The sequence below is a fragment of the Trichomycterus rosablanca genome, chromosome 12 (assembly GCF_030014385.1).
Source record: "Trichomycterus rosablanca isolate fTriRos1 chromosome 12, fTriRos1.hap1, whole genome shotgun sequence".
In the NCBI taxonomy this organism is placed as follows: domain Eukaryota; kingdom Metazoa; phylum Chordata; class Actinopteri; order Siluriformes; family Trichomycteridae; genus Trichomycterus; species Trichomycterus rosablanca.
In genome coordinates this window covers 26,312,714-26,339,163 of record NC_085999.1, presented here as the reverse complement: position 1 = coordinate 26,339,163, position 26,450 = coordinate 26,312,714, and the positions used below count along the sequence as shown (strand labels likewise).

At 40.8% G+C, this 26,450-nt stretch overlaps 1 protein-coding gene across 1 annotated transcript in view; it reads right to left on the bottom strand.

Annotated features, from left to right (window-relative positions):
- Positions 1-26,450, bottom strand: part of acvr2aa (activin A receptor type 2Aa) — a 102,561-nt gene that overhangs the window by 49,474 nt on the left and 26,637 nt on the right. Inside the window, exon 2 of the mRNA XM_063005617.1 lies at positions 7,364-7,574. Within this exon, the coding sequence (XP_062861687.1) occupies positions 7,364-7,574 (211 nt within the window). The remainder of the gene's footprint in view (positions 1-7,363; positions 7,575-26,450) is intronic.

Here is a 26,450-nt window from a genome sequence, read left to right as displayed (position 1 = left end):
GAGCGTGATCAAGGTCACAAAGCTTAAAATACATTTGGGATGTAGCAGGACAGACAGTAACGTGACAGGATTTGAGTTTTTAGATGAAAACGTTAGTGAAAATCCATGCTGCATCCGTCCGTATCACTGTTTTCAGAGGCCATTTTTTAAAATGCATTTTCTCCCCTTTTCTCCCGATTTCTAGCGCGTTCAATTTTTTTACCCAATTGCGTTATGCTTCCTCTCTACTGGTGCTGACCCCTGCCCCGATTGAAGAGAGCAAACTGACACACGCCCCTCCGACACACGCGCAGTAGCCGACTGCATCTTTTCACCTGCACGAGCCGAGTTCATATGCGGATCAGCTTTGTGTACGGAGAGCCACACCCTGATCGCATTATTCCTTTACTCTGTGCAGACGCCATCAATCAGCCAGCAGAGGTCGTAATTGCGTCAGTTATGAGGTCCCTATCTGGCTCCCCACCTGGATGAACAACAGCCAAACGTTGTTCATGTAGCCGCCCAGCCCAGCCGGATGGCAGAGCTGAGATTCGATACGATGTATTTGAAATCCTAGCTCATGTGTGCTAGTGTATTTTACCAGAGGCCATATTTTTCCTTGGTTTTTTTTGTACTTTATTTGTACTTCTCTACCCTAAAACTGGTGTGACTATAAACATCAGGTGCTGAATTCTCCTGTATAATTTGTATAGTTACTCACACTGAAACAACTGTGAAATTAAAAGACCATTGTTGGGAAAACATCAAATTAATTCTTAGATCCTGTTTAACCTTCCTGGCTTCTTTATTAGGAACACATGCCCTGTTAGCACTGCTTGTGGGTATATAGGTAAAGTCTTCTATTAGTGGATTTTCTGATCACAGGATGACTTTGGCTTTATATTTTGGTTAAAGACCGACTGTCCTCACAACCTTTATGACAAATGATGACATATTCCTTACTGTAAACAATTTATATTGCTGTTTCATTTGAATTACTTACTGTTGATGTGGTAAATTAATCTTTGTCATATATATATATATATATATATATATATATATACGTATATATATATATATGCGGCCAACAGGTTGAAAACGCCTGCTCTAGGCCACCCAAAGATGATGGGTCCTGTTGCACCTGGTTCCTCTCAAAATCTCCTCCTTGTACTTTTTTAATACTGAAATTGCTTGGAGTTGCTTTGAGACAATGTCAATTGTTAAAAGTGTTATACAAATAAATCTGACTCGGCTTGATTTGACTAGACTACCAGGGGAGAGAACGTGTACAGAGCAACAGAGGTACTACAGTCATTCTTCCCCTTAAAGCTTCTTTATGCGGTCCAAAAAGGTGAAAATCAGATGGGGCTAAATTCGAACTATAAGCTCTCTCTCAGTCTCTCAGACACGACCAATTACTACTCCTCCCGCCCTCATCGTTTCCAACCAAAATATAAAAGTGCGGAAGATCCCTCGTATCTATAGACTATTATCCGGTTCTTATCATTATAACTTTTTTGATCCCCCTCCATTTGCTACATTAAAATGATCACACCAGTATTAGCACTGAAATGAAAATCTTGTCACAATGGCCGCGCTACTCGCAGAACCAGTTCAGGAACAAATAAACCGAGCGTGCACGAAAAGCTTTGTAGAAGGACTTGTAAGCTGCCAGATTATATCAGAGTGGCGCGCGCCGCTTAGCTTAAAGTAGATAAACTAAGATTAACGGAACAAAAACCCACTAAAGGTAAATGCTCACGCAACACTGCAAACGACAAGAGAAGTGGCTCGCATTCCACAGGCCTTTTGTACGGCCCCGGCAGGAGGGATGAAGACTCCGGGACGGAGGTGGAGGCTGGTTACTTTGCATCGTGCACGTGCCACGGCCAGCTTTTTCGCTGGGAGAAACAAAACAAAAAAAGCCATATCCAGTTTCAACGGGTGCGAGGTAAACAGGTTCGGCAGCGTGCTAGGGCAAGAGCGGCGAGAGCAGCCAAGTTCTTCTCTGTTTTAGTTTTGTTCTGCTGATGGACAGATAAGGACGGCTTATCAAGATGGAAAAAAAGAAGAGGGTTCAGATCAGACCTGGATAAGAAAACATGTTTACTCGAAGCTAGAACGACTGCATATTAGTATTGAACTGATTGTAGCTTTAGTGCTTTCTGTTTGGTTAACGACTGAATGATTTATTGCCGTTTCTGTCCAGCATAAAGCCTCAGAAGTGTCTTTTATTGGGTCTGAAAACGGACATTTACATAAAACGTCTCTATTATCTGTATCAGGATTCTATAAAACTTTTTTATAAAACACTTTTATAGAATGAGTATTAAGCAGCCATGTCTTTCTCTTAACAGGACACAGGGTCTGTCTGAAAACCTAGTGAGCTGCCTTGCTGCCTACTGTCTACCTAGCCAGCTGCCTAAGTAGAGAGGATTCTAATAAGACATCAAACTTATAAGATAGATTATTTAGATACACTACTTAGACAGCGGGGCGGCACGGTGGCTTAGTGGGTATCACTGTCGACTCACAGCAAGAAGGTCTTTGATTCGATCCCCAGGTGTGGTGGTCCGGGTCCTTTCTGTGTGGAGTTTGCATGTTCTCCCCATGTCTGCGTGGGTTTCCTCCGGGAGCTCTGGTTTCCTCCCACAGTCCAAAGACATACAAGTGAGGTGAATTGGAGATATTAAACTGTCCATGACAGTGTTTGACATTAAACTTGTGAACTGATGTACCTTGTGTAATGAGTAACTACCGTTCCTGTCATGAATGTAACCTAAGTGCAAAACATGATGTTAATATCCTAATAAACAAACAAACAAACTTAGACAGCGATTACGGTGATTAAGTCATTGCAGTTTTTGCTTACTTAGCTAACACAGTTAGCCTCATGCCAGTCAAACCAATGGGCTGAGGTGACACAACCCACTAGAATGCCAGATAACATCCATCCGGCACACACACACAAGCTTTACAATATTTGTGAACTTATCGTCCACGCCAAACCATAATACCAACACTGCATTACAAAAATATATTTATTAACCTCTAACTCGCTACAGAACTGGTCGCGTTGCCAAATCCACTCGGATTCATTTATTTTCTCTTCTTGATTTTACGCTGCACATCAGCGCACAAACTTTGATTGCTTGCTACTTGTTAGCGTGCATTTTTGGACGTGGTATCATTAAACCTTCGTCACTTCTCGTTTGTTTTCGTGACAAAACGTAGTTTGGGAGACCAGAGAAGCTCGCCTGCGATTCCAGTTGGTGATAGATGGTGTAGTGTGAAACCCTCTATCACTGATCAGTCGTGTAGTGTGAAAGCCACACCGACTTGAAAGACTCCCGATTACAAGAGATCCAGTCATGTAGTGTGAACTGTACAGCGACCTGACGACTTGGAAAGTCGTGTAGTGTGAACTTGGCATAAGTGGAGAGTAGAGATTCTAATAAGACATTAAACTTATAAGGCAGGTTGTTTAGAAGCACTACTTAGAGCAAGATTACAGTGATTAAATCATTGCAGTTTTTGCTTACTTAGCTAACACAGTTAGCCTCAGGCTATTCAAACCAATGGGCTGAGCCTGAATTTGCAACTAAATGACACTTGTACACCTTTATACAAATTAAACATCAATGAGAATGTATTTACATTTAAATAGAACTCCAATAATTGCTCTGCATTTGTCCGCCAAGGTTGGTATTTTTTGTGAGAACTGGCTTCACCACTAAGGAAGCATCAAATGCTCCCTTGTTATTCAGTCAGATTATCACTCAGAATTAAGGCACCTCAGTAGGCAGCATTTTAAGGCATCTAAGTATTTAGGCAGCTTCTTCTCGTAAAATGCGTATATGTAGAGAGATCACTAGGTTTTCAGACAGACCCTGCCTTGCCAGCACTGGAAGAATTTTTCCAAACTGGTGGCAGGACTTCTTCGAGGGGTTACACAGGATGATGAAATTTTTACACCAGTCTGGCACAAATGTGAAATATGACCATTATAGACTTCCTGTCACAACCCAGTTGCCACACTTCCTCTTTTCCAAAGTACATTAGATTCCACAACTAGATTCAGAATTTCAGCACTGTGTTCTTTAGTGCGTCACTGCCTTTGCCCAAGACAGCGGTAGCCATACAAGTCATTAATTTTGTTTTATTTGTTGTATTAATTACCAGGCATGGTAATGGCTTTTTGAATATCTGAGCAGTGTCATCAAACACACTATGAGGCCAAAAGTATGTGCACACCTGACTGATTAATCTGGGACGTGATGCAAAATCTCCACATTATTACACACAGATTCACATGTGCAGAGAGGACCGGTTAACATGCAGTCCGACTCCATACTGACACTCACCAGCTTCACCGTTTGTGAAGGTTCCCCATCCCTGCTCTAAACACTCAATTGCTTAAATTGTAAGCCGCTTTGGATAAAAGCGTCTGCTACATGCCGTAAATGTAAATGGAATCAGGCATCAGCTGTTGGAAATAAACGTAAAACATTTTAACTGCCTGCAATAACCAGTTAATAACTTTCCCTAAACTGTTGCTGCAAAGCTGGAAAAATATTCTTTATGATATGATTGATATGTGGCTGAAACACATGGATTCAAAAATTAGAAGAGGTGTTGCAATACTTTTGTCCATACAGTGTATTTTGACTTGCTTGCAGGATGACCTGAATGCAGCAGGAACAACAGTAAGCAATGAACTTCACCACAATCATCTCCAAATTACTCCACATAATATCAGAATCACCACAAAATATCAGGTTTGGTGCTTTATGGCTTCCATAGGTCCTCCTGCAGTCAGTCCTGGATTTCCGACTGGAACACAGCAAGAGTCCACTTCCTGTATGAATGACTCTTCTCTCTTCTTAGGTGACTACAAGCGGTTTATAATCAAGGGGTCCGAGGTAATCATTCCTGTGTCACGTATCGTCCCCCACCCGAAATACGACAGCGTGACGGTGAATATTGACATAGCCCTGCTGCGCCTGGCCACAGCCGTGAAATTTAGCATCTACATCATCTCGGCGTGCCTGCCGAGCCGCGAGCTGGCGGATTAACTGGTTAATCTTCAATTTTATACACCTGTTAACTGTGATTGGGGCATAAACACCAGAACATACAAAAACTATAATAATTAATATATATATACAGTGTATCACAAAAGTGAGTACACCCCTCACATTTCTGCAAATATTTCATTATATCTTTTCATGGGACAACACTATAGACATGAAACTTGGATATAACTTAGAGTAGTCAGTGTACAGCTTGTATAGCAGTGTAGATTTACTGTCTTCTGAAAATAACTCAACACACAGCCATTAATGTCTAAATGGCTGGCAACATAAGTGAGTACACCCCACAGTGAACATGTCCAAATTGTGCCCAAAGTGTCAATATTTTGTGTGACCACCATTATTATCCAGCACTGCCTTAACCCTCCTGGGCATGGAATTCACCAGAGCTGCACAGGTTGCTACTGGAATCCTCTTCCACTCCTCCATGATGACATCACGGAGCTGGTGGATGTTAGACACCTTGAACTCCTCCACCTTCCACTTGAGGATGCGCCACAGGTGCTCAATTGGGTTTAGTCCATCACCTTTACCTTCAGCTTCCTCAGCAAGGCAGTTGTCATCTTGGAGGTTGTGTTTGGGGTCGTTATCCTGTTGGAAAACTGCCATGAGGCCCAGTTTTCGAAGGGAGGGGATCATGCTCTGTTTCAGAATGTCACAGTACATGTTGGAATTCATGTTTCCCTCAATGAACTGCAGCTCCCCAGTGCCAGCAACACTCATGCAGCCCAAGACCATGATGCTACCACCACCATGCTGGACTGTAGGCAAGATACAGTTGTCTTGGTACTTCTCACCAGGGCGCCGCCACACATGCTGGACACCATCTGAGCCAAACAAGTTTATCTTGGTCTCGTCAGACCACAGGGCATTCCAGTAATCCATGTTCTTGGACTGCTTGTCTTCAGCAAACTGTTTGCGGGCTTTCTTGTGCGTCAGCTTCCTTCTGGGATGACGACCATGCAGACCGAGTTGATGCTGTGTGCGGCGTATGGTCTGAGCACTGACAGGCTGACCTCCCACGTCTTCAACCTCTGCAACAATGCTGGCAGCACTCATGTGTCTATTTTTTAAAGCCAACCTCTGGATATGACGCCGAACACGTGGACTCAACTTCTTTGGTCGACCCTGGCGAAGCCTGTTCCGAGTGGAACCTGTCCTGGAAAACCGCTGTATGACCTTGGCCACCATGCTGTAGCTCAGTTTCAGGGTGTTAGCAATCTTCTTATAGCCCAGGCCATCTTTGTGGAGAGCAACAAATCTATTTCTCACATCCTCAGAGAGTTCTTTGCCATGAGGTGCCATGTTGAATATCCAGTGGCCAGTATGAGAGATTTTTTCTTTTTTCTTTTTTTTTTTTTTATAAATTTTTACCCCTTTTTCTCCCCTTTTAGCGCATCCAATTGTTCAATTAGCATCGTGCTTCCTCTCTGTCTATGCCGAACCCTGCCCTGACGGAGGTGATTGAAGCTAACCCGTATCCCCTCCGAAACACGAGCAGCAGCCAGATGCATCTTTGCCACCCACACATTGACAAGTTTGGCGCCACCTAGCGTTGCATGCGGAGAGACACACCCTAAGGGCACCCTCTCCCATCCCTGTGTAAGCGCCTCCAATCAGCCGGCAGAGAACGCAATCGCATTCTGACAGAGAGAGACCCACATCCGGTTCTTTGTCCCACCCCCCACATGAGCAACCGGCCAATCGTTGCTCATATAGCCACTCAGCTTCGAACCGGTAAAGCAAGGCTGGATTCGATACCACGCTCCCAGAATCCAGCCCTGGTTGCAGCGCGTTTCTTTTTACCGCTGCGCCACCTGAGCGGCCAAAACACCAAATTTAACAGCCCTGCTCCCCATTCACACCTGGGACCTTGACACATGACACCAGGGAGGGACAACGACACATTTGGGCACAATTTGGACATGTTCACTGTGGGGTGTACTCACTTATGTTGCCAGCTATTTAGACATTAATGGCTGTGTGTTGAGTTATTTTCAGAAGACAGTAAATCTACACTGCTATACAAGCTGTACACTGACTACTCTAAGTTATATCCAAGTTTCATGTCTATAGTGTTGTCCCATGAAAAGATATAATGAAATATTTGCAGAAATGTATGTATTGTACATTGGATTGTAACTACAGATTTATTTATTTATTTAATTAGTTATTTAATTTTTAACTGAGTTTAAATATTATGCAAGTCTGTAACTTTATACTGCAGTATAACTCCAGTGGTAATGCTTTAATGTTAAGTATATAAAATAATACAGTAAAAGTAAGTGTACCTGTCATAACAGTTGGCATCATCTAGCCAGCAGCCTTGCTTCACCACCGCTATACTCCCGGAAATGTTGCGCCATGTGGCAAAGCAGTGCAGTCTCTTGTCTTTTTCTCCCACGCAGGCTTCAATGCCGCTTCGGTTTCCTTGCTGCTCTGAGTTTGGGGTGTAGTTGTAAAGCACACACTCGCGTGTCTCTGAGCGTCCCAGGATGGCACCTGTAAAGGCAGGGGAAGAATACATTAATGGTTTTTGTTCAAATTTCTCAATCTGACAATGAGAACACCAGGAGGCGATTCTGAGGCAAATGTGGATGATGCAACTGCTCAGAAATAGTAAAAACTTAGTTTTTGTCTGTAGCATTTTATACTGATGAAAGAAAACATCACACATTTATCACTTCAGGAAAAAATAATCATGTAAATACATGATTTACACTTTAAGCATGCAGCATTAAGCATTTTATCCAAAGCAACAATACACTTCAAGCAACTGTGGTGTTTGAACCAGCAACCTTCTGATTACTAATCCAGCACATTAACCTCTGAGCTACCACTGGCCTACAGATATAATTCAGATATAATGCAATCCACAATTCCTCACAGCCCACATATCTCTGAAGCTTCAACAGCGTTCTGGGAGTAAATCAACTGCAATGTTTTTACATTAAACCAATGATCTCTACATAAGAAGGGAGTGTGCTTCAGGCACATATACCTAGAATATACAATAGTATAAAAAAAAAAAACACACACCCTTATAGAAAATACCTTTAAAAACATACCCTTGTGAAAAATACCCTAAAACACATTCCTATAAAACATACCTAAAAAAAAAAAGTACCCCTATAGAAAATGCATAAAAACGCACAATATTATATCTGAAACTGCACCTCATAGAAAATAGTAAAAAATTTACCACTGTAGAAAATACCTTAAAATGCACCCTTATAAAAAATGCCTAAAAACACATTGGTATAAAAAATACCTAAAATACACCAAATATAGAAACTAAATAAAAACACACTCCTACAGAAAATACCTAAAAACGCACTGCTGTAGAGCTGCCAAAAGCACAATCCTATAGATAATTTTTTTTAAATGCTACGGAAAATACCTAAAAACGTACTGCTGTAAAACTGCCAAAAACACAACCCTATAGATAATTTTTTAAAATGCTACAGAAAATACCTAATAACACACTCCTACAGAAAATACCTAAAAACGTACTCCTATAGAAAATATTAAAAAACACATTTCTATAGAAGATACCTAATAACACACTCCTATAGAAAATACCTAAAAACGCACTCCTATAGAAAATACCTAAAAACGCACTCCTATAGAAAATACCTAAAAACACACTCCTATAGAAAATACCTAAAAACGCACTCCTATAGAAAATACCTAAAAAACAAACTCCTATAGAAAATACCTAAAAACACACTCCTATAGAAAATACCTAAAAACACACTCCTATAGAAAATACCTAAAAATGCACTTCTATAGAAAATATCTAAAAACACACTCCTATAGAAAATACCTAAAAACGCACTCCTATAGAAAATACCTAAAAAACAAACTCCTATAGAAAATACCTAATAACACACTCCTATAGAAAATACCTAAAAACGCACTCCTATAGAAAATACCTAAAAAACAAACTCCTATAGAAAATACCTAAAAACACACTCCTATAGAAAATACCTAAAAACACACTCCTATAGAAAATACCTAAAAACGCACTCCTATAGAAAATACCTAAAAAACAAACTCCTATAGAAAATACCTAAAAACACACTCCTATAGAAAATACCTAAAAATGCACTTCTATAGAAAATATCTAAAAACGCACTTCTATAGAAAATATCTAAAAACGCACTTCTATAGAAAATATGTAAAAACAAACTCCTATAGAAAATACCTAATAACACACTTCTATAGAAAATACCTAATAACACACTCCTATAGAAAATACCTAAAAACGCACTTCTATAGAAAATACCTAATAACACACTCCTATAGAAAATACCTAATAACACACTCCTATAGAAAATACCTAAAAAATGCACTTCTATAGAAAATATCTAAAAACGCACTCCTATAGAAAATACCTAAAAACGCACTCCTATAGAAAATACCTAAAAACACACTCCTATAGAAAATACCTAAAAACGCACTCCTATAGAAAATACCTAAAAAAACAAACTCCTATAGAAAATACCTAAAAACACACTCCTATAGAAAATACCTAAAAATGCACTTCTATAGAAAATATCTAAAAACGCACTTCTATAGAAAATATCTAAAAACGCACTTCTATAGAAAATATGTAAAAAAAAAAACTCCTATAGAAAATACCTAATAACACACTCCTATAGAAAATACCTAATAACACACTCCTATAGAAAATACCTAAAAACGCACTTCTATAGAAAATACCTAATAACACACTCCTATAGAAAATACCTAATAACACACTCCTATAGAAAATACCTAATAACACACTCCTATAGAAAATACCTAATAACACACTCCTATAGAAAATATGTAAAAACAAACTCCTATAGAAAATACCTAATAACACACTCCTCAATACCTAATAACACACTCCTATAGAAAATACCTAAAAACGCACTTCTATAGAAAATACCTAATCACACTCCTATAGAAAATACCTAATAACACACTCCTATAGAAAATACCTAAAAATGCACTTTTATAGAAAATACCTAAAAACAAACTCCTATAGAAAATACCTAAAAACACACTCCTATAGAAAATACCTAAAAACAAACACCTATAGAAAATACCTAATAACACACTCCTATAGAAAATACCTAATAACACACTCCTATAGAAAATACCTAATAACACACCTAATAACACTCCTACAGAAAATACCTAATAACACACTCCTATAGAAAATACCTAAAAACACACTCCAATAGAAAATACCTAAAAACACACTTCTATAGAAAATACCTAAAAACACACTCCTATAGAAAATACCTAATAACACACTCCTATAGAAAATACCTAATAACACACTCCTATAGAAAATACCTAAAAACACACTCCTATAGAAAATACCTAATAACACACTCCTATAGAAAATACCTAATAACACACTCCTATAGAAAATACCTAAAAACACACTCCTATAGAAAATACCTAATAACACACTCCTATAGAAAATACCTAATAACACACTCCTATAGAAAATACCTAATAACACACTCCTATAGAAAATACCTAATAACACACTCCTATAGAAAATACCTAAAAACGCACTTCTATAGAAAATACCTAATCACACTCCTATAGAAAATACCTAATAACACACTCCTATAGAAAATACCTAAAAACACACTGCTATAGAAAATACCTAATAACACACTCCTATAGAAAATACCTAAAAACGCACTCCTATAGAAAATACCTAAAAACGTACTCCTATAGAAAATACCTAAAAATGCACTTTTATAGAAAATACCTAAAAACAAACTCCTATAGAAAATACCTAAAAACACACTCCTATAGAAAATACCTAAAAACAAACACCTATAGAAAATACCTAAAAACACACTGCTATAGAAAATACCTAATAACACACTCCTATAGAAAATACCTAATAACACACTCCTATAGAAAATACCTAAAAACGTACTCCTATAGAAAATACCTAAAAATGCACTTTTATAGAAAATACCTAAAAACAAACTCCTATAGAAAATACCTAAAAACACACTCCTATAGAAAATACCTAAAAACAAACACCTATAGAAAATACCTAATAACACACTCCTATAGAAAATACCTAATAACACACTCCTATAGAAAATACCTAATAACACACCTAATAACACTCCTACAGAAAATACCGAATAACACACTCCTATAGAAAATACCTAAAAACACACTCCAATAGAAAATACCTAAAAACACACTTCTATAGAAAATACCTAAAAACACACTCCTATAGAAAATACCTAATAACACACTCCTACTGTATAGAAAATACCTAATAACACACTTCTATAGAAAATACCTAATAACACACACCTATAGAAAATACCTAAAAACACACTTCTATAGAAAATACCTAATAACACACTCCTATAGAAAATACCTAATAACACACTCCTATAGAAAATACCTAATAACACACTCCTAAAGAAAATACCTAAAAACACACTCCTATAGAAAATACCTAATAACACACTCCTATAGAAAATACACACTCCTATAGAAAATACCTAATAACACACTCCTATAGAAAATACCTAAAAACGCCCTTCTATAGAAAATACCTAAAAATGCACTGCTATAAAAATGCCTAAAAACGCACAGCTATAGAACATTCATTAAAACGCATGCCTATAGAAAATACCTAAAAATGCACTGCTATAAAAATGCCTAAAAACGCACAGCTATAGAACATTCATTAAAACGCATGCCTATAGAAAATACCTAAAAATGCACTGCTATAAAAATGCCTAAAAACACACAGCTATAGAACATTCATTAAAACGCATGCCTATAGAAAATACCTAAAAATGCACTGCTATAAAAATGCCTAAAAACGCACAGCTATAGAACATTCATTAAAACGCATGCCTATAGAAAATACCTAAAAACGCACAGCTATACAACATCCATTAAAACGCATGCCTATAGAAAATACCTAAAAATGCACTGCTATAAAAATGCCTAAAAACTCACAGCTATAGAACATCCATTAAAACGCATGCCTATAGAAAATACCTAAAAATGCACTGCTATAAAAATGCCTAAAAACTCACAGCTATACAACATCCATTAAAACGCATGCCTATAGAAAATACCTAAAAATGCACTGCTATAAAAATGCCTAAAAACTCACAGCTATAGAACATCCATTAAAACGCATGCCTATAGAAAATACCTAAAAACGCACAGCTATACAACATCCATTAAAACGCATGCCTATAGAAAATACCTAAAAATGCACTGCTATAAAAATGCCTAAAAACTCACAGCTATAGAACATCCATTAAAACGCATGCCTATAGAAAATACCTAAAAACGCCCTTCTATAGAAAATACCTAAAAATGCACTGCTATAAAAATGCCTAAAAACGCACAGCTATAGAACATTCATTAAAATGCATGCCTATAGAAAATACCTAAAAATGCACTGCTATAAAAATGCCTAAAAACTCACAGCTATAGAACATCCATTAAAACGCATGCCTATAGAAAATACCTAAAAACACACCCCTATAGAAAATGTTTAAAAACACACCAGTATAGCAAATACCTTAAAACGCATCCCTATAGAAACTACCCAAAAACACATCGGTATTGAAAATATACCAACACGCACCTCAATAGAAAAGCCAAGTTATGCACCACTGTAGAAATATCCTAAAAAATCACAGTATGGAACACGCCTAAAACAACACCTCATAGAATATGCCTAAAAACACACCCCTGTAGAAAATGCATAAAAAACGCACCTTATGGAAAATGCCTAAGAATGCACAATGTAGAAAATGCCTAAAAATGCATCCTATGAAAAATGCACAATATAGAAAATGCCTGAACTCACCCCTACTTCAAAAATGTATCTAAAATTTTATTGTATTTTGATGTTAGTAAAAAAAATTGAAATAAAACGCTCAGTGAAACGCTGAACTGAAGTGCAGTGTACACATCATACATCATGTAGAGTATCAGTTACATTTACTCCAATGCTGCTTTTGTCTATTTTTACTAAACAAACAATGAGCTAATATCAGCAAGCTAATGTAAACACCTACAAATAAAACTGTTCCTGAATCTCATAACCCTCGAAATCTATTTGGGCAGCAGTGATAACGTTTAGTCTTCCTAAAGATTGAGGTTTCACCTATACTAAATACGAACCCATTTAACAGCTCAATCATCTTAACAATGAGGTGATGATGGATGTTTGTTACAGCTAATGAGCGGCTGTAAAGTCACTTTTAAACAATAAACGCTTGTACGTCACTGCTGTTTGTCTTTCAGAGAGCTGCCGGTCGAGTCAGCACCTCAAGTTAACAGTACCCGGGGTGACGTTAGGAAACAGTTGAAGCTCCAGGCCAGGTATTTGAGAACTGGTTGTACAGGCTGAGGGAAGAGACGTTTGGCGCCATGTAGCAGTGGGCGAAGGTGGGGGAGGGTAGTGGTGGGGTTATACGGGTCAAAATTCTGATAGCTATCGTGCAATCAAAAGGACGTTAAGAATAAAGAGATACTTGTAATTTGACCTCCAAGTAGTGGCTGTGGTAGACAGATCTTTTCTGCAGTCTGTTTCTCTTTCTCTTTTACTTTATTTATCTGCTCTTAGCTACACTTAAAAACACGCAGATACTGAACTGTGACTGTAAAGATCCCTGCGACTTTCAGCGCCGCTCCATGTACTTCAGACAGCTGTATGTGCGGATGACCTTGAGGCCTGAAGTTGCTTCGAAATGGTTCCAATGTGACATTTTTGCTGTTGAAAGATGTATGATTTACTTTCTAGGATCTCTGTACAGAGAATGCATTTCAATTAGTTCCAGAAAAACAAGAACAATTACAGTCAATTACAGACCTCCTTAAGTTTCCAAGACTTTTGAATGGAAACATTGTGAGAACTGAAGAATCGTGTCCTTCTGCAATGCCGTTTTGACACAGAGGTGCAAATGATTGATGTTGGACTTCCTTTTAATTGACTACCTGCATCCTAAGAGCATTAATCCGCTACAGGTGGAAGTTCTTCTATATGTCATGGTTTCTTCCTTCCGGTTTTGCCATCTCCTCTGTCTCCCAAACCTGCTCTTTTCTGAAACCGGTGCCGGGCTACTTGTTCTGGTCCAGTTTTCTGCCGGTGTGCCGTCCCAGTTTGGGTGTGGACCCTGTTCTTAAATCCACATTATGCAAGGGGGTGTGCCAGTTGATGTGGTCAGGGTGCCAATCATGCATTGCCGGTCTGGTTCTGAAAGTTTCCCATCTTTCCTTTTTGTGAAAGAACTTCAACTCCTAATGTTCTTTTTTTCCAGATAAAGAATGTGTTTTAATTATGCTCAGAAGAAAAACAATTACAGGCCGCTTTGAAATTCCAAGACTTTTGAATAGAAACATTGTGAGCACTAAAGAATCGTGTCCTTCTGCATTGCCGTTTTGACACAGAGGTGCAAATGATTAATGTTGGAGTTCCTTTAAATAGAAAACCACCTGCACCTTGTGAGCGTTAATTCGCTCCAGGTGGAAGTTCTTCCATATATCACAGTTTCTCCCTCTAGGTGTTGCCAGCTCTTCTGTTTCCCAAACCTGCTTTTCTCTGAAACCGTGACTGCTTGGTTCGGTCCAGTTTTCTGCCGGCGTACCATCCCAAGTTCGAACCGGACCCTGCCCTTAAATCCACATTATGCGCGGGGTGCATCAATTGGTGCATTGACGGTCCAGTTCTGAAAGTTCCCGATCTTTTCTTTTTGTGAAAGAACTGCAACTTCTAATGTTTCTTTTCTTGGATAAAGAATTTGTTTTAATTACTTTTAGTAAAAGAACAATTAGTCAACACCTTAAAATTCCAATATTTAAGGGGTGCTCAGGTGGCACAGCGGTAAAACACGCTAGCACACCAGAGCTGACATTTCAAACTCATCTGTTCGAAACTCAGCTCGGCCATCCGGATGGGCTGGGCGGTGGCTGTTGTTCATACAAGGTGGGAGCCGGATAGGGACTTCTCATAACTGAGGCAATTACAAATTCTACTGGCTGATTGATGGTGCCTGCACAGAGTTGGGGGATAATGAGGATCAGGGTGTGTCTCTCCGTACACACATATGAACTCGCCTCAAGCAGGTGAAAAGATGCAGTCGGCTACTGCACACGTGTTGGAGGGAGCCTGTGTCAGTTTGCTCTCCTCAATCGGGACGGGGGTCAGCACCAGTAGAGAGGAAGCATAATGCAATTGGTAACTGGATACGCTAAACGCCAGGAGAAAGGGGGAGAAAATTGCATAAACAAAAAAAATATATATAAAAAAAATTCTAAGACTTCAATGGAAATGTTGTTAGCACTGATTATGTTCTGGTTGCTTCCGAATTCCACTTTCTTTTATTGCTTGAGTATGATATGATTCTCAGGGAACTTTGTTCACCTTATAAACAACATATTTGATGTAATTTAATTTACATAAACTGCTTCATCCTGGTCAAGGTCGTAGCAGGTATAGTTTTACCAGGAAAACACTGGATGCAAGGCAGGAATGCTCCGCATATGGCACCAATCCATCACGAAGCTTTGACCACCAAAACATGCCCATGTAGACGCTGGCTGTCCAATAGCTGCTCTGGGCTGGTGTAATAAATCGCTGCTCCATCTGAGCGCCCACAACAAAATATACAAATATATAAACATTAAAAGCTAGAAAACTAAAACTATCTGGACGTGAACTGACCAGGCCCTGCCAAAAATCCTCTAAGTGACCCAAATGTGTTCACCTGCTTAATGTTGTGTAACAAATCACACCAGCAGCGAAGTAAAACAGTACAAACGACCGCAGCTGTGCTCTCTGACTGCTCACGACGGGCCAGAAAAATACTTTTCTAAATTTAGAACGGGTGAAATATGCACGGTGTCTTCACTCTGACTTTCAGCACTATGATCACAATGCTAATTGCTCGCAAAGACATCCAAATGATGAGAATGTCATAAAGAAAGGCTTTAAATCAAAACTGACGTGTGTATTATAGAAACAAAACAACCCTCTCCCCACCGCCCCCCAGCCACCCAACAATCTGGTCCGGTACCAGCGGATGCTGTCAGCGTGCGAGTGTATGGTACAGTTTTTGGCATGAATCACTTTGTGTCATTTCCACGCTAAATTGCTTCACAAATGAAGCATTCGCTGAAGAGATCATGTTTGTTTTCTACCTCACAAATATCATTCTTCGCATCAAATTAAGAGAGATTTTGAAACCCGTCTTCAGTGACTCATTTCTGTTCGACTGCAGACATCAACAGCAAAACAGCTCATTAAAACAAGCACCGGCAATCATAGCATCAATTATTTTGAGGAATTAATTAGCTAATTGCCCCCCTGTGAGAATTAAACGAGGGGATTAGATCCAGAGACACAAGTCATCATTATTAGGATTATAACGAACGCGCCAGACTTTCAGTCACGTCTTTTAGAACCAGACGGTTCAGACGGTTTACGGTCTGAGGTAGTACTGTCCAAAATTCCCATAATGCATTGCAGAGAAGAATTCTGTGAGCAGCCCACCAAAGGGTAGCACTGTCGCCTCACATCCAGAAGGTCCTGGGTTCGATTCCCAGGTGGGGCAGTCCGGGTCCTTCTCCTTGTGTCTGCCTGGGTTTCCTCTGGGAGCTCCGGTTCCTCCGGGTGCTCCGGTTTCCTCCCACAGTCCAAAAACATGCAGCCAGGCTAATTGGAGACGCTGAGTTGTCCTATAGGTACCTAGCCGCTAGGATGCATAAACCAGTGCATTGTAGTGCCGGTCCCAAGCCCGGATAAATAGGGAGGGTTGTGTCAGGAAGTGCATCCGGCGTAAATCTGTGATGCGGATCACGGGAGCAGCCGAGGAAAAGAGAGGGCAGTTGTACCATAGTGGTAAAGGTACTGGTTCAAACCTCACTGTCACCAGGTTGCCACTGTTGGACCCTTGAGCAAGGCCCTTAACCCTCAATTGCTCAGACTGTATACTGTCAAAAAACTGTAAGTTGCTTTGGATAAAAGCGTCTGCTAAATGCCGAAAATGTACATTTAAACCTCTACGTCAGGGCATGTTTTTAATGTACGCCTACTTACGTGTACACGTGAGCGTGTAAGCACAGAGTAAAACTGAGATGTTGGGTTTTAGCAATTATGGTTTAGATGCAGAAGGACCAAACCTGTAGTGTAACGTGGCTCATCTGCTAAACAAATTAAGCAGCGTGTCTCTTTGAAAATCGTGTCCTTCTGCGTTGCACTGAGGTGCAGATGATTGATATGGCAGTTCCTTTTAATTGACAACCATGCTCCAGGTGGAAGTTCTTTTATATATATCACGGTTTCTGCCTCTCAGCTTTGCCAACACCTCTGTCTAAAACTGTGGTTCCAGGCTGCTGGGTTTGGTCCAGTTTTCTGCTGGTGTGCTGTCCCATTTCCGGAGCAGACCCTGTCTATAGATCCACATTATGCGAGGCATGTGCCAGTTGATGTGAGTGCTCATGCATTGCCAGTCTGTCTGGTTCTAAAAGTTCCTTATGATTCCTATTTTCCGAAAGGTGGCTTGTAGCAGCCTGTCAAATTGTGACATCCAGTTCTTTGTTATGCACTATCCCTGTTCTATCCACTTTCTCCTATGCAGGCTGTGTTTTGTTACTTTGTTTCTGTTATTATTTATTTACCTTTATCCCCTTTATATTTAGTGGCTTTGGTCTGGTCAAGTTTTCTGCTGGCGTGCCATTTCCAGAGCGGACCCTGCCAATAAATCCACATTATGCAAGGGGTGCGCCAGTTAATGTGGCCAGGGTGCTGCTCAAGGATTGTTCAGTTCAGCCACTTTCTTTCTTATATCTTATTTCTTAAGAGCTGGTTTGATGCAGACGACTACAGCATATGGTCATATTGTGACATCCAGTTCTTAGTTCCGCACTATCCTTGTTCTATCCACTTTCTCCTCTGTGGGCTGCAGATGTTTCTGTGTCTGTATTTTGTTACTTTGTTTCTGTTATTATTTATTTGCCTTGATCCCATTTTATTTTGTGGCTGAGTGTTGATCTACCTTGATTAAACATTTGCACTTAAACATAATGCACCACTCTATTGACTCACAAGCCAATGCTTAAAGGAAAGGTAAACTAAACTAGTGGTCCAAAACAATATTTACTCAATAAAAAAAGTTATTTTTAGCCTTTAAGTCTTGGCACTCTCTCTTAAAAAACATCTGCTTTCTGAAGCAAGAAGGCAAAAAGCTTTCTGAACTGACTTTCTGAAGTGACTCAATAAATCTTTGACCCTTTTTTTTTTTTTTAGCTGAAGTCGGTAAGCTCTTCTCCTCCGAGGCTATTTTAATGAGATCCTGTGAAACACCGACTCTGTCAGCACGGTAAACTCAAGATGAAAAGGTGAACTCTTATAACACGCTGAGGAAAGCTTTCTTCATTCAGTACAAGAATCCAGAGAGTGAGAGTGAGGTCGTCTCGCTATCACTCAAACCTGCAATTATTTGCAATCATACTGAAAAGGGTTTGTGCACGTTTGACTACAAGTTTGGTTTGAGAACTGGGATCCGTTCCCAGAAACTATTCTGGGCTGGTTTGAGTGAGGGCATCAGTATTGACTCTGTGGATAAGCATCCAATGTAAGGTCTCAGAAAAAGCACATGCTAGCCCTTTCCTTCCTGAGTTGGTGGCCGTCATGTAAAAAGGTGCAGGAGCCTATCCCAGCTTTTCAATGGGCAAGGAACACAGTAACACCCTGGACAGGGCGCCAGTCCATCGCAGGGCTGACACACATACACACACACACCCATTCACTTATAGGGCAATTCAGTGTCTCCAATTAACCTGGCTGCGTGTTTTTGGACTGTAGGAGGAAACCGGAGCTCCCGGAGGAAACCCACGCAGATGCAGAGAGAACATGCAAACTCCGCACAGAAAAAACCCGGACCACCCCGCCTGGGGATCGAACCCAGGACTTTCTTTAGGACAGTGCTACCCACTAAGCCTTTAACCAGACCCGGTTTCACCAGGAAACACTAAACGGAAAGCAGGAATACCCTGGACATGGCAACTCATTATGTCCGACCAATAGCACTGCTGAGATTGGATCCCGGATCTCAGCTGTTCTGTGCAAGAGTAATACAGTGCTGCACCTCCCACGCCCCCCATTATCATTATTATTAAATTAGTATTGATTTTAGCTTTAAGTTCATCATTAAGCCACAACTGTTACAGTGTAGCAGCCCTACACTGTACAGAATTATATTCAACACATAATAGTCAAGGGTGGCACGATGGGTAGCACTCTCACCTCACAGCAAGAACTTCTGATTACTAGTCCTGTACCTTAACCCCTGCCCTAGCAGCACCACTGTACCACAAGGGGCTGTGAATACAGAGCAGTTTTTTTTATTTGATTATTAAGTCAACTGAAAACAAAAACTGGACGCATAACAGGAATACCCTGGGCAGGGCGGCAATTAATCACAGGGCTTCGACCTAGCTAATCATGTCTGTGTTGACGCCAGGTCAACCAGTAGCACTGAGATTGGATCCTGAATCTCAGCTGTGTTGTACAAGCATAATACACAACACTAATACTGCATTAGAGTGAATTTGCAAAAGCAAACTTCTGAAAAAACAGAATTATATTCAAGAGGGTGGCACAGTGGGTAGCACTGTCACCTCACAGCAAAAAGGTTTAACTTCTGACCTTCTGATTACTAGTCCTGTACCTTAACCCCTGCCCTAGCAGCACCACTGTACCACAAGGTATTAGTATGGAGCTGTGAATACAGAGCAGGAATACCCTGGGCACGGCAGCAATTAATCACAGGGCTTCGACGTAGCTGATCATGTCTGTGTTAAGGCCCGGCCGGCCAGTAGCACTGCTGAGATAGGATCCTGAATCTCAGCTGTGTTATGCAGAAGTAATACAGTGCTGTGCCACCCACATTATCATTATTATTAAATTAGTATTGATTTTAGATTTAAGTTCATCATTAAGACACAACTGTTACAGTGTAGTAGCCCTAGATGCTGGATTGGCTGCATTAGAGTGAATGGCAATTGCATTCAACACATAACAGTCAAGGATGGCGTCGCTCAGGTGGTAAAACACACTAGCACACCAGAGCTGGGATTTCGAACACATCATATCGAATCTCAGCTCTGCCATCCGGCTGGTTTGGCTGTTGTTCATACAGGGAGGGAGCCAGATAAGGACCTAATAACAAATGCAATTACGACCTCTTCTGGCTGCTTGATGGTGCCTCCACAAAGTTGGGGAATAATGCTGATCAGGGTGTGGCTCTCCGTGCACAAGGTTGATCCACATATGAACTCGCCTCGTGCAGGTGAAAAGATGCAGTTGGCTACTGCACACGTGTCCGTTCTGTGAGTATCATGGTCACTTCACAGCAAGAAAGTCCTGGGTTCGATTCCCAGGTGGAGTGGTCAGGGTCCTTTCTGTGTGGAGTTTGCATATTCTCCTCGTGTCTGCGTGGGTTTCCTGCGGGTGCTTCCCACAGTCCAAAGACATGCAGTCTGGTAAATTGGAGTTACTAAAATGTGTTTGTGTATTTGCCCTGCGATGGACTGGCACCCTGTCCAGGGTGTTTCTGTTGGCCCTTGCTTAAGGGCCAAACAGTGGCAAGCTGGCAGTTTTTGGGCTTGAACCAGTGACTTTCTGATTACTAGTACTGTACTTTAACTTGTACCTTAACCCCTGCCCTAGCAGCACCACTGTACCACAAAGTATTGGTATGAAGCTGTGAATACAGAGCAGTTTTGTATTTGATTATCAAGACAACTGAAGGTCAGTAGATCTATTTTAGGAGCTTCTAACAAAGCTTGTTTACAGCATTTATTTATTTTTTATATAATTTAATTTATAAAATACCCTAGAATATGGAGCAATAAAACAACCAGCCACCCCTACTAGCATTAGCAGACAGCCACCTAGGCTTTATTTCAGCCCCGTCCAGAGTGTCTCTGTGTGCCTTGTGTGCCCCCCACGACCCTGATTAGTACAAGAGGCTTAGAAAGTGAGTGAGTGACATAATAGTCAAAATCAGTATGCTACTTTTTTACCGGTTCCGTCAACAAAGTATTGGACGGGCCGCTCAGGTGGCACAGCGGTAAAAAGTACACGCTGCAACCAGAGCTGGGATCTCGAATACATCGTATCGAATCTCAGCTCTGCCTTGCCGGCTGAGGCTGAGCGGCCACATGAACAACGATTGGCCTGTTGTTCAGATGGGCGGGACTAAGCCGGATATGGGTCTCTTTCTGTCAGACTGGTGCAATTACGACCTCTGCGGGCTGATCAGAGGCGCCTACACAGAGATGAGGAAAGAGTGTTCTTAGGGTGTGTCTCTCCATACACAACGCTAGGTGGCACAACACTCGTCAATGTGTGGGTGATAAGATGCATACGGCTTGCTGCTAACGTGTCGGAGGGGGCGTGGGTTAGCTTCGATCTCCTCAATCAGAGCAGGGATCGGCATAGGCGGAGAGGAAGCATGATGCAATTGGGCAATTGGACGCGCTAAAGGGGGAGGAAAAAAAAGTATTGGACATAGCAGTCATCCTATAATTTGATGTCCAAACATAATTTGAAATGTATAATGTGTCAAATAAAATCTAATTCAGTTCCGACTGAAGCGCACAAGGCCACATGTCATGTACCCTTACACATGATGTATTTTTATACTGGCCTCCAACATCTGACAAATAAAACCTCACTCTCAAAATCATCCACAGCAGTACAGCTTTCAGAGGATGGTGACACTATTAGCCTCGCTGGCCCTGAAGTTTTATGTTACAGGTCACTCACCAAAAAAGGAATGAAATTCCCGGAACAGTGTTTTTTTTTCCTCCATTGAGAATTCAGAAGGCTTTCTCAAATTGCATGCAGCCTCTCGATAAAGCCCGCTGTTCCAATCATTTGACTGCAATACCGGCATCATTGATGTGGTGCTGTATCATAATCATCAGCGTGATGCATCCGAAAAGGAAAAGAGCTTCTTACACGGTTGTTTGACTCTCGGATTCTATTTTAATGTGAGCGCATAAACCAGGGGTGCACAACTTCTTTTTACCAAGGGCCGATTTCACATAACACCTAAACCAGAGGGCCACACATTTCATTTTTACAGATCTGTCCACATGAATTTGTAATACAGTTAGGGCTGGGTGATATTGAAAAAAAATTCGATTATTTTTAAATGTATTACTGATTCTCGATTGCAATTTTTTTGTTGTTGTTGTTTAATGCAATTGAAAAAATTTTATTTAAAATAGTAACAGCACCACCTAATTAACCTTTCAAGGAACTCAAACTTTATAACAATAACAATATAACAATAATTAACAATAATTTAAACAAAATAGAAATCTTAATTAGCTATATCCTTTATATAAAAAACTCACTTTAAATAATGTGCAGCATAAGAAAAGTGCAAAACCACGAAAAGTTCTTTACAGGTTTTTTAAAAGGAACACGAGCCTGTTTACTGTTTCCACCATATAAGTGAGTCTGTATCAGTATTTACACTGGGGGACATTGAGTAATCACTCAGCTTTGATTTTGTCCTCTTGTGATTGGGGGGTGGATGGAGGGGGCACGTTCTGCTTCTGACCATATGGACTACAACTCCCATGCTCCCCCGCACTGTCACGTGACTATCACATGTCCCCGGTCAGCCAATCCTGATCGCGCTCACCGTCTCCGGAGTTTTGATTCAGTTCAGCTGTGTTCGGTTCCATGCGCATCCTAATTAAACTCTTCTGTTTGAGTCTCGTTGTGAAGTTTTGTCGATTGTGTTTGCGCTCCTTATTTCTGAATCTAACTATTACCGTGTATGACCCTTGTTGTCTTTGCTGCCTGTCTGTTTATCCTCTGGTTTTGGACTCTACCTGATTTTGTACACTGTTTTTGCCCTTTTGATATTAAACTTTCCCTGATTTATATTCCGCGAGCGTCTGCTCAGTTTCTGCCTCGTGACATGTTGGTATCTTAATTAAAATATAAAGTATGTAAACAATCGCGATTGTCACATTCTAACATCAGGTGAAAACGTTCATGCGAATTAACAGAATTAATCGTGAAAATCGCCACCCTAAATACAGTTACATAACATCAGGTACTTACAAGAAATGTGTTGTTCAGTGGGAGATACTGCAGCTTCTTTCTGACACCAACTGATTAATGTGGTCGCAAGCACAGCAGACATGAGAAAATACTTGTATGTCCATTCAGGGTTAAATTTCATATACTCGAGATCCACTTCTCTTTTTTTACTCGTATTTGGTTTGGACAAACACATGGTACCACTGAAGTAACTTGTATTTACATAATTTACTTTTCAGTCGCAAGTTCATGGAATTACCCGGTGAATTTAAAGTGACAGCATCATTTATTCAAAAATGCATCAGCACTTCATTTGGCGGGCCGGATCTGGCCCGCGGGCCGTATGTTGTGCACCCCTGGCATAAACACATAAAGATGCCTAAGTGAGACGTTTGGGTCTGTCCAAAAAACCTAGTGAGCTCTCCATCCTACTTGCACTCCAGAAAAGAAGTCTGTCTAAATTCTAAGATGACTTAAAATGCTGCCTACTGAGGTGCCTTAATTCGAAGCTATAATCTGATTGAATAATGATGGAGCATGCAATGCTTCCTTAGTGGTGAAGGCAATCCCAGCGTTCAGTGCGGCGCAAATTTTTTTACGAAATATTACAAATATAGCGGATGAATGTGGGCCGTTCAGGTGGCGCAGCGGTAAAACACACGCTGTTCACCAGAGCTGAGATCTCGAATACATCGTATCGAACCTCGGCTCTGCCTTGCCGGCTGAGGCTGAGCGGCCACATGAACAACGATTGGCCCGTTGTTCAGATAAGGGGCGGGATTAAGCCGGATGTGGACTCTCTCTTAGACTAGTGCGATTACGGCTGTTTGGTGGCACCTGAACGGAGATGGGAAAGGAGTGCTGTAGAGGGTGTGGCTCTCCGTACACAGCGCTGTACTGCACTGCACTCGTCAAGTGTAGGTGATAAGATGTGCGATTGCTGTGCACGTGTCGGAGGGGGCGTGGAGCAGCCTCGTCCTCCTTAATCAGGAGCAGGGACCAGCATTAGTGAGAGGATGATTGAGGGGCAGAAATTGGATGCGCTAAAGTGTCAATTATTTGCAACGTCAGGCTTGTCATTGACAATTTAACTGTTTTTGGGACACAGAGGGAGATGTAAGCTGGCATGCTAGTGGGTTGTGCCACCTCAGCTGGTTGGTTTGAATGGCCTGAGGCAAACTGTGTTAGCCATGATCGCCATGATCGCTGTTTAAGTAGTGTGTCTAAATAACCTGCCTTATAAGTCTATGTTTTATTAGAATCCTCTCTACTTAGGCAGCTGCCTAGGTACCACTGTGCCTCCTGAGTGCCAATAATAATAATAATAATAAATAACAAATATAGTGGCACTATGGGCAGCACTGTCACCTCACAGCAAGAAGGTCCTGGGTTTGATCCCCACCACTCATGTTGGCATCTTCACATTTACATTTGCAGTATTTTGCAGACGGTATTATCCAAAGCGACTTACAGTACTGTGACAGTAAACTGTCTAAGCAATTAAGGGTTAAATGCATTGATTAAGGGCCCAACAGTGGCAACCTGGAATTGGTAGGGCTTGAACCAGTGACCTTTTGATTACTAGACAAGTACCTTAACCACTGGGCTACCACTGCCCTTCACAGTTTCCATTGTTTCGCATACTGCAGCAGCAGCAAAAAGAAACCCTATTCAACCTTTTTACTCTCAGACTCGCCTAATGGTGTCTGTAGGATGGTCGGCCTGGTTGGTAGCACTGCGGAGGTTCAAACTAGTAGGCGGTACTAGTGGGTAGGCAGTAGGCAACAAGGCAGCTCACTAGGTTTTCAGACAGACTTACTATACATCGCAAGCAAGTGAGGGTTGAGGGACTTGCTCAGGACCCAACAGTGGCAACCAGCGACCTTTTGATAACTAGTCCTGTACCCTAACCTGTACTTTAACCCCTGCCCTAGCAGCACCACTGTACCACAAAGTATTGGTACGGAGCTGTGAATACAGAGCAGTTTTTTTATTTGATTATCAAGACACCTCAAAGTCAGTAGATCTATTTTAGGAGCTTCTAACAAAGCTTGTTTACAGCATGAACATGCTTTATTATTTATTTATTTTTATATAATTTAATTTATGAAATACCCTAGAATAGAAAGCAATAAAACAACCAGCCACCCCTACTAGCATTTGCAGACAGCCACTAGGCTTTATTCCGGCCCATGAAAGACCCCGAGGAAGTGCGGTGTCGGTGACACGTCCGCTTCTAATCAGGCTTACATCATTTCCTCCGTCCTTCCCATCAGGAGGAGCGGCTCGGGTTGAAACGCCAAACAAAGCGCGGCCAAACTCTGAATCCTTTATTCAGGCAGAGCCCCGGCACTTCAGTTACTGAGCCCTAGAACAACAAAGTGCACTTAATAGATCAGAGAGCATCTGTTCTGATGATGGATCAAGTATTGAAGCGTACGGACAAGTTTCTTCATGCCATCAAATCTCAGTGCGGCAGCAGTTTAACATCAGTCTTTTTTTTTCATGAACTGAAGAGGTCTGACCGGCAGCGTTTGAAGGTCTACATTCATTTTCTGAATGTAGGTTCAGTTGGTTTTGGAGTGGTTTCTTATCTTTTGATCGTTTTTTTTTTTTTAAGTTTTCCTTCCAAATAGAAATGCTAAAATATTAAAACCACACCTGTTTTAGATATGGACACACTTCTAGGACCAGAATGTTAACACCGCCTATGCCATGTACAGTGCTGGCCAAAAGTATTGGCACCCCTGCAATTCTGTCAGATAATACTCAATTTCTTCCAGAAAATGATTGCAATCACAAATGCTTTGGTATTAAAATGTTCATTTATTTTGCTTGCAATGAAAAAACACAAAAGAGAATGAAAAAAAAGTCAAATCAATTATCATTTTACACAAAACTCCAAAAATGGGCCGGACAAAAGTATTGGCACCCTCAGCCTAATACTTGGTAGCACAACCTTTAGACAAAATAACTGCGAACAACCGCTTCCGGTAACCATCAATGAGTGTCTTACAATGCCCTGCTGGAATTTTAGACCATTCTTCTTTGGCAAACTGCTCCAGGTCCCTGAGATTTGAAGGGTGCCTTCTCCAAACTGCCATTTTGAGATCTCTCCACAGGTGTTCTATGGGATTCAGGTCTGGACTCATTGCTGGCCACTTTAGAAGTCTCCAGTGCTTTCTCTCAAACCATTTTCTAGTGCTTTTTGAAGTGTGTTTTGGGTCATTGTCCTGCTG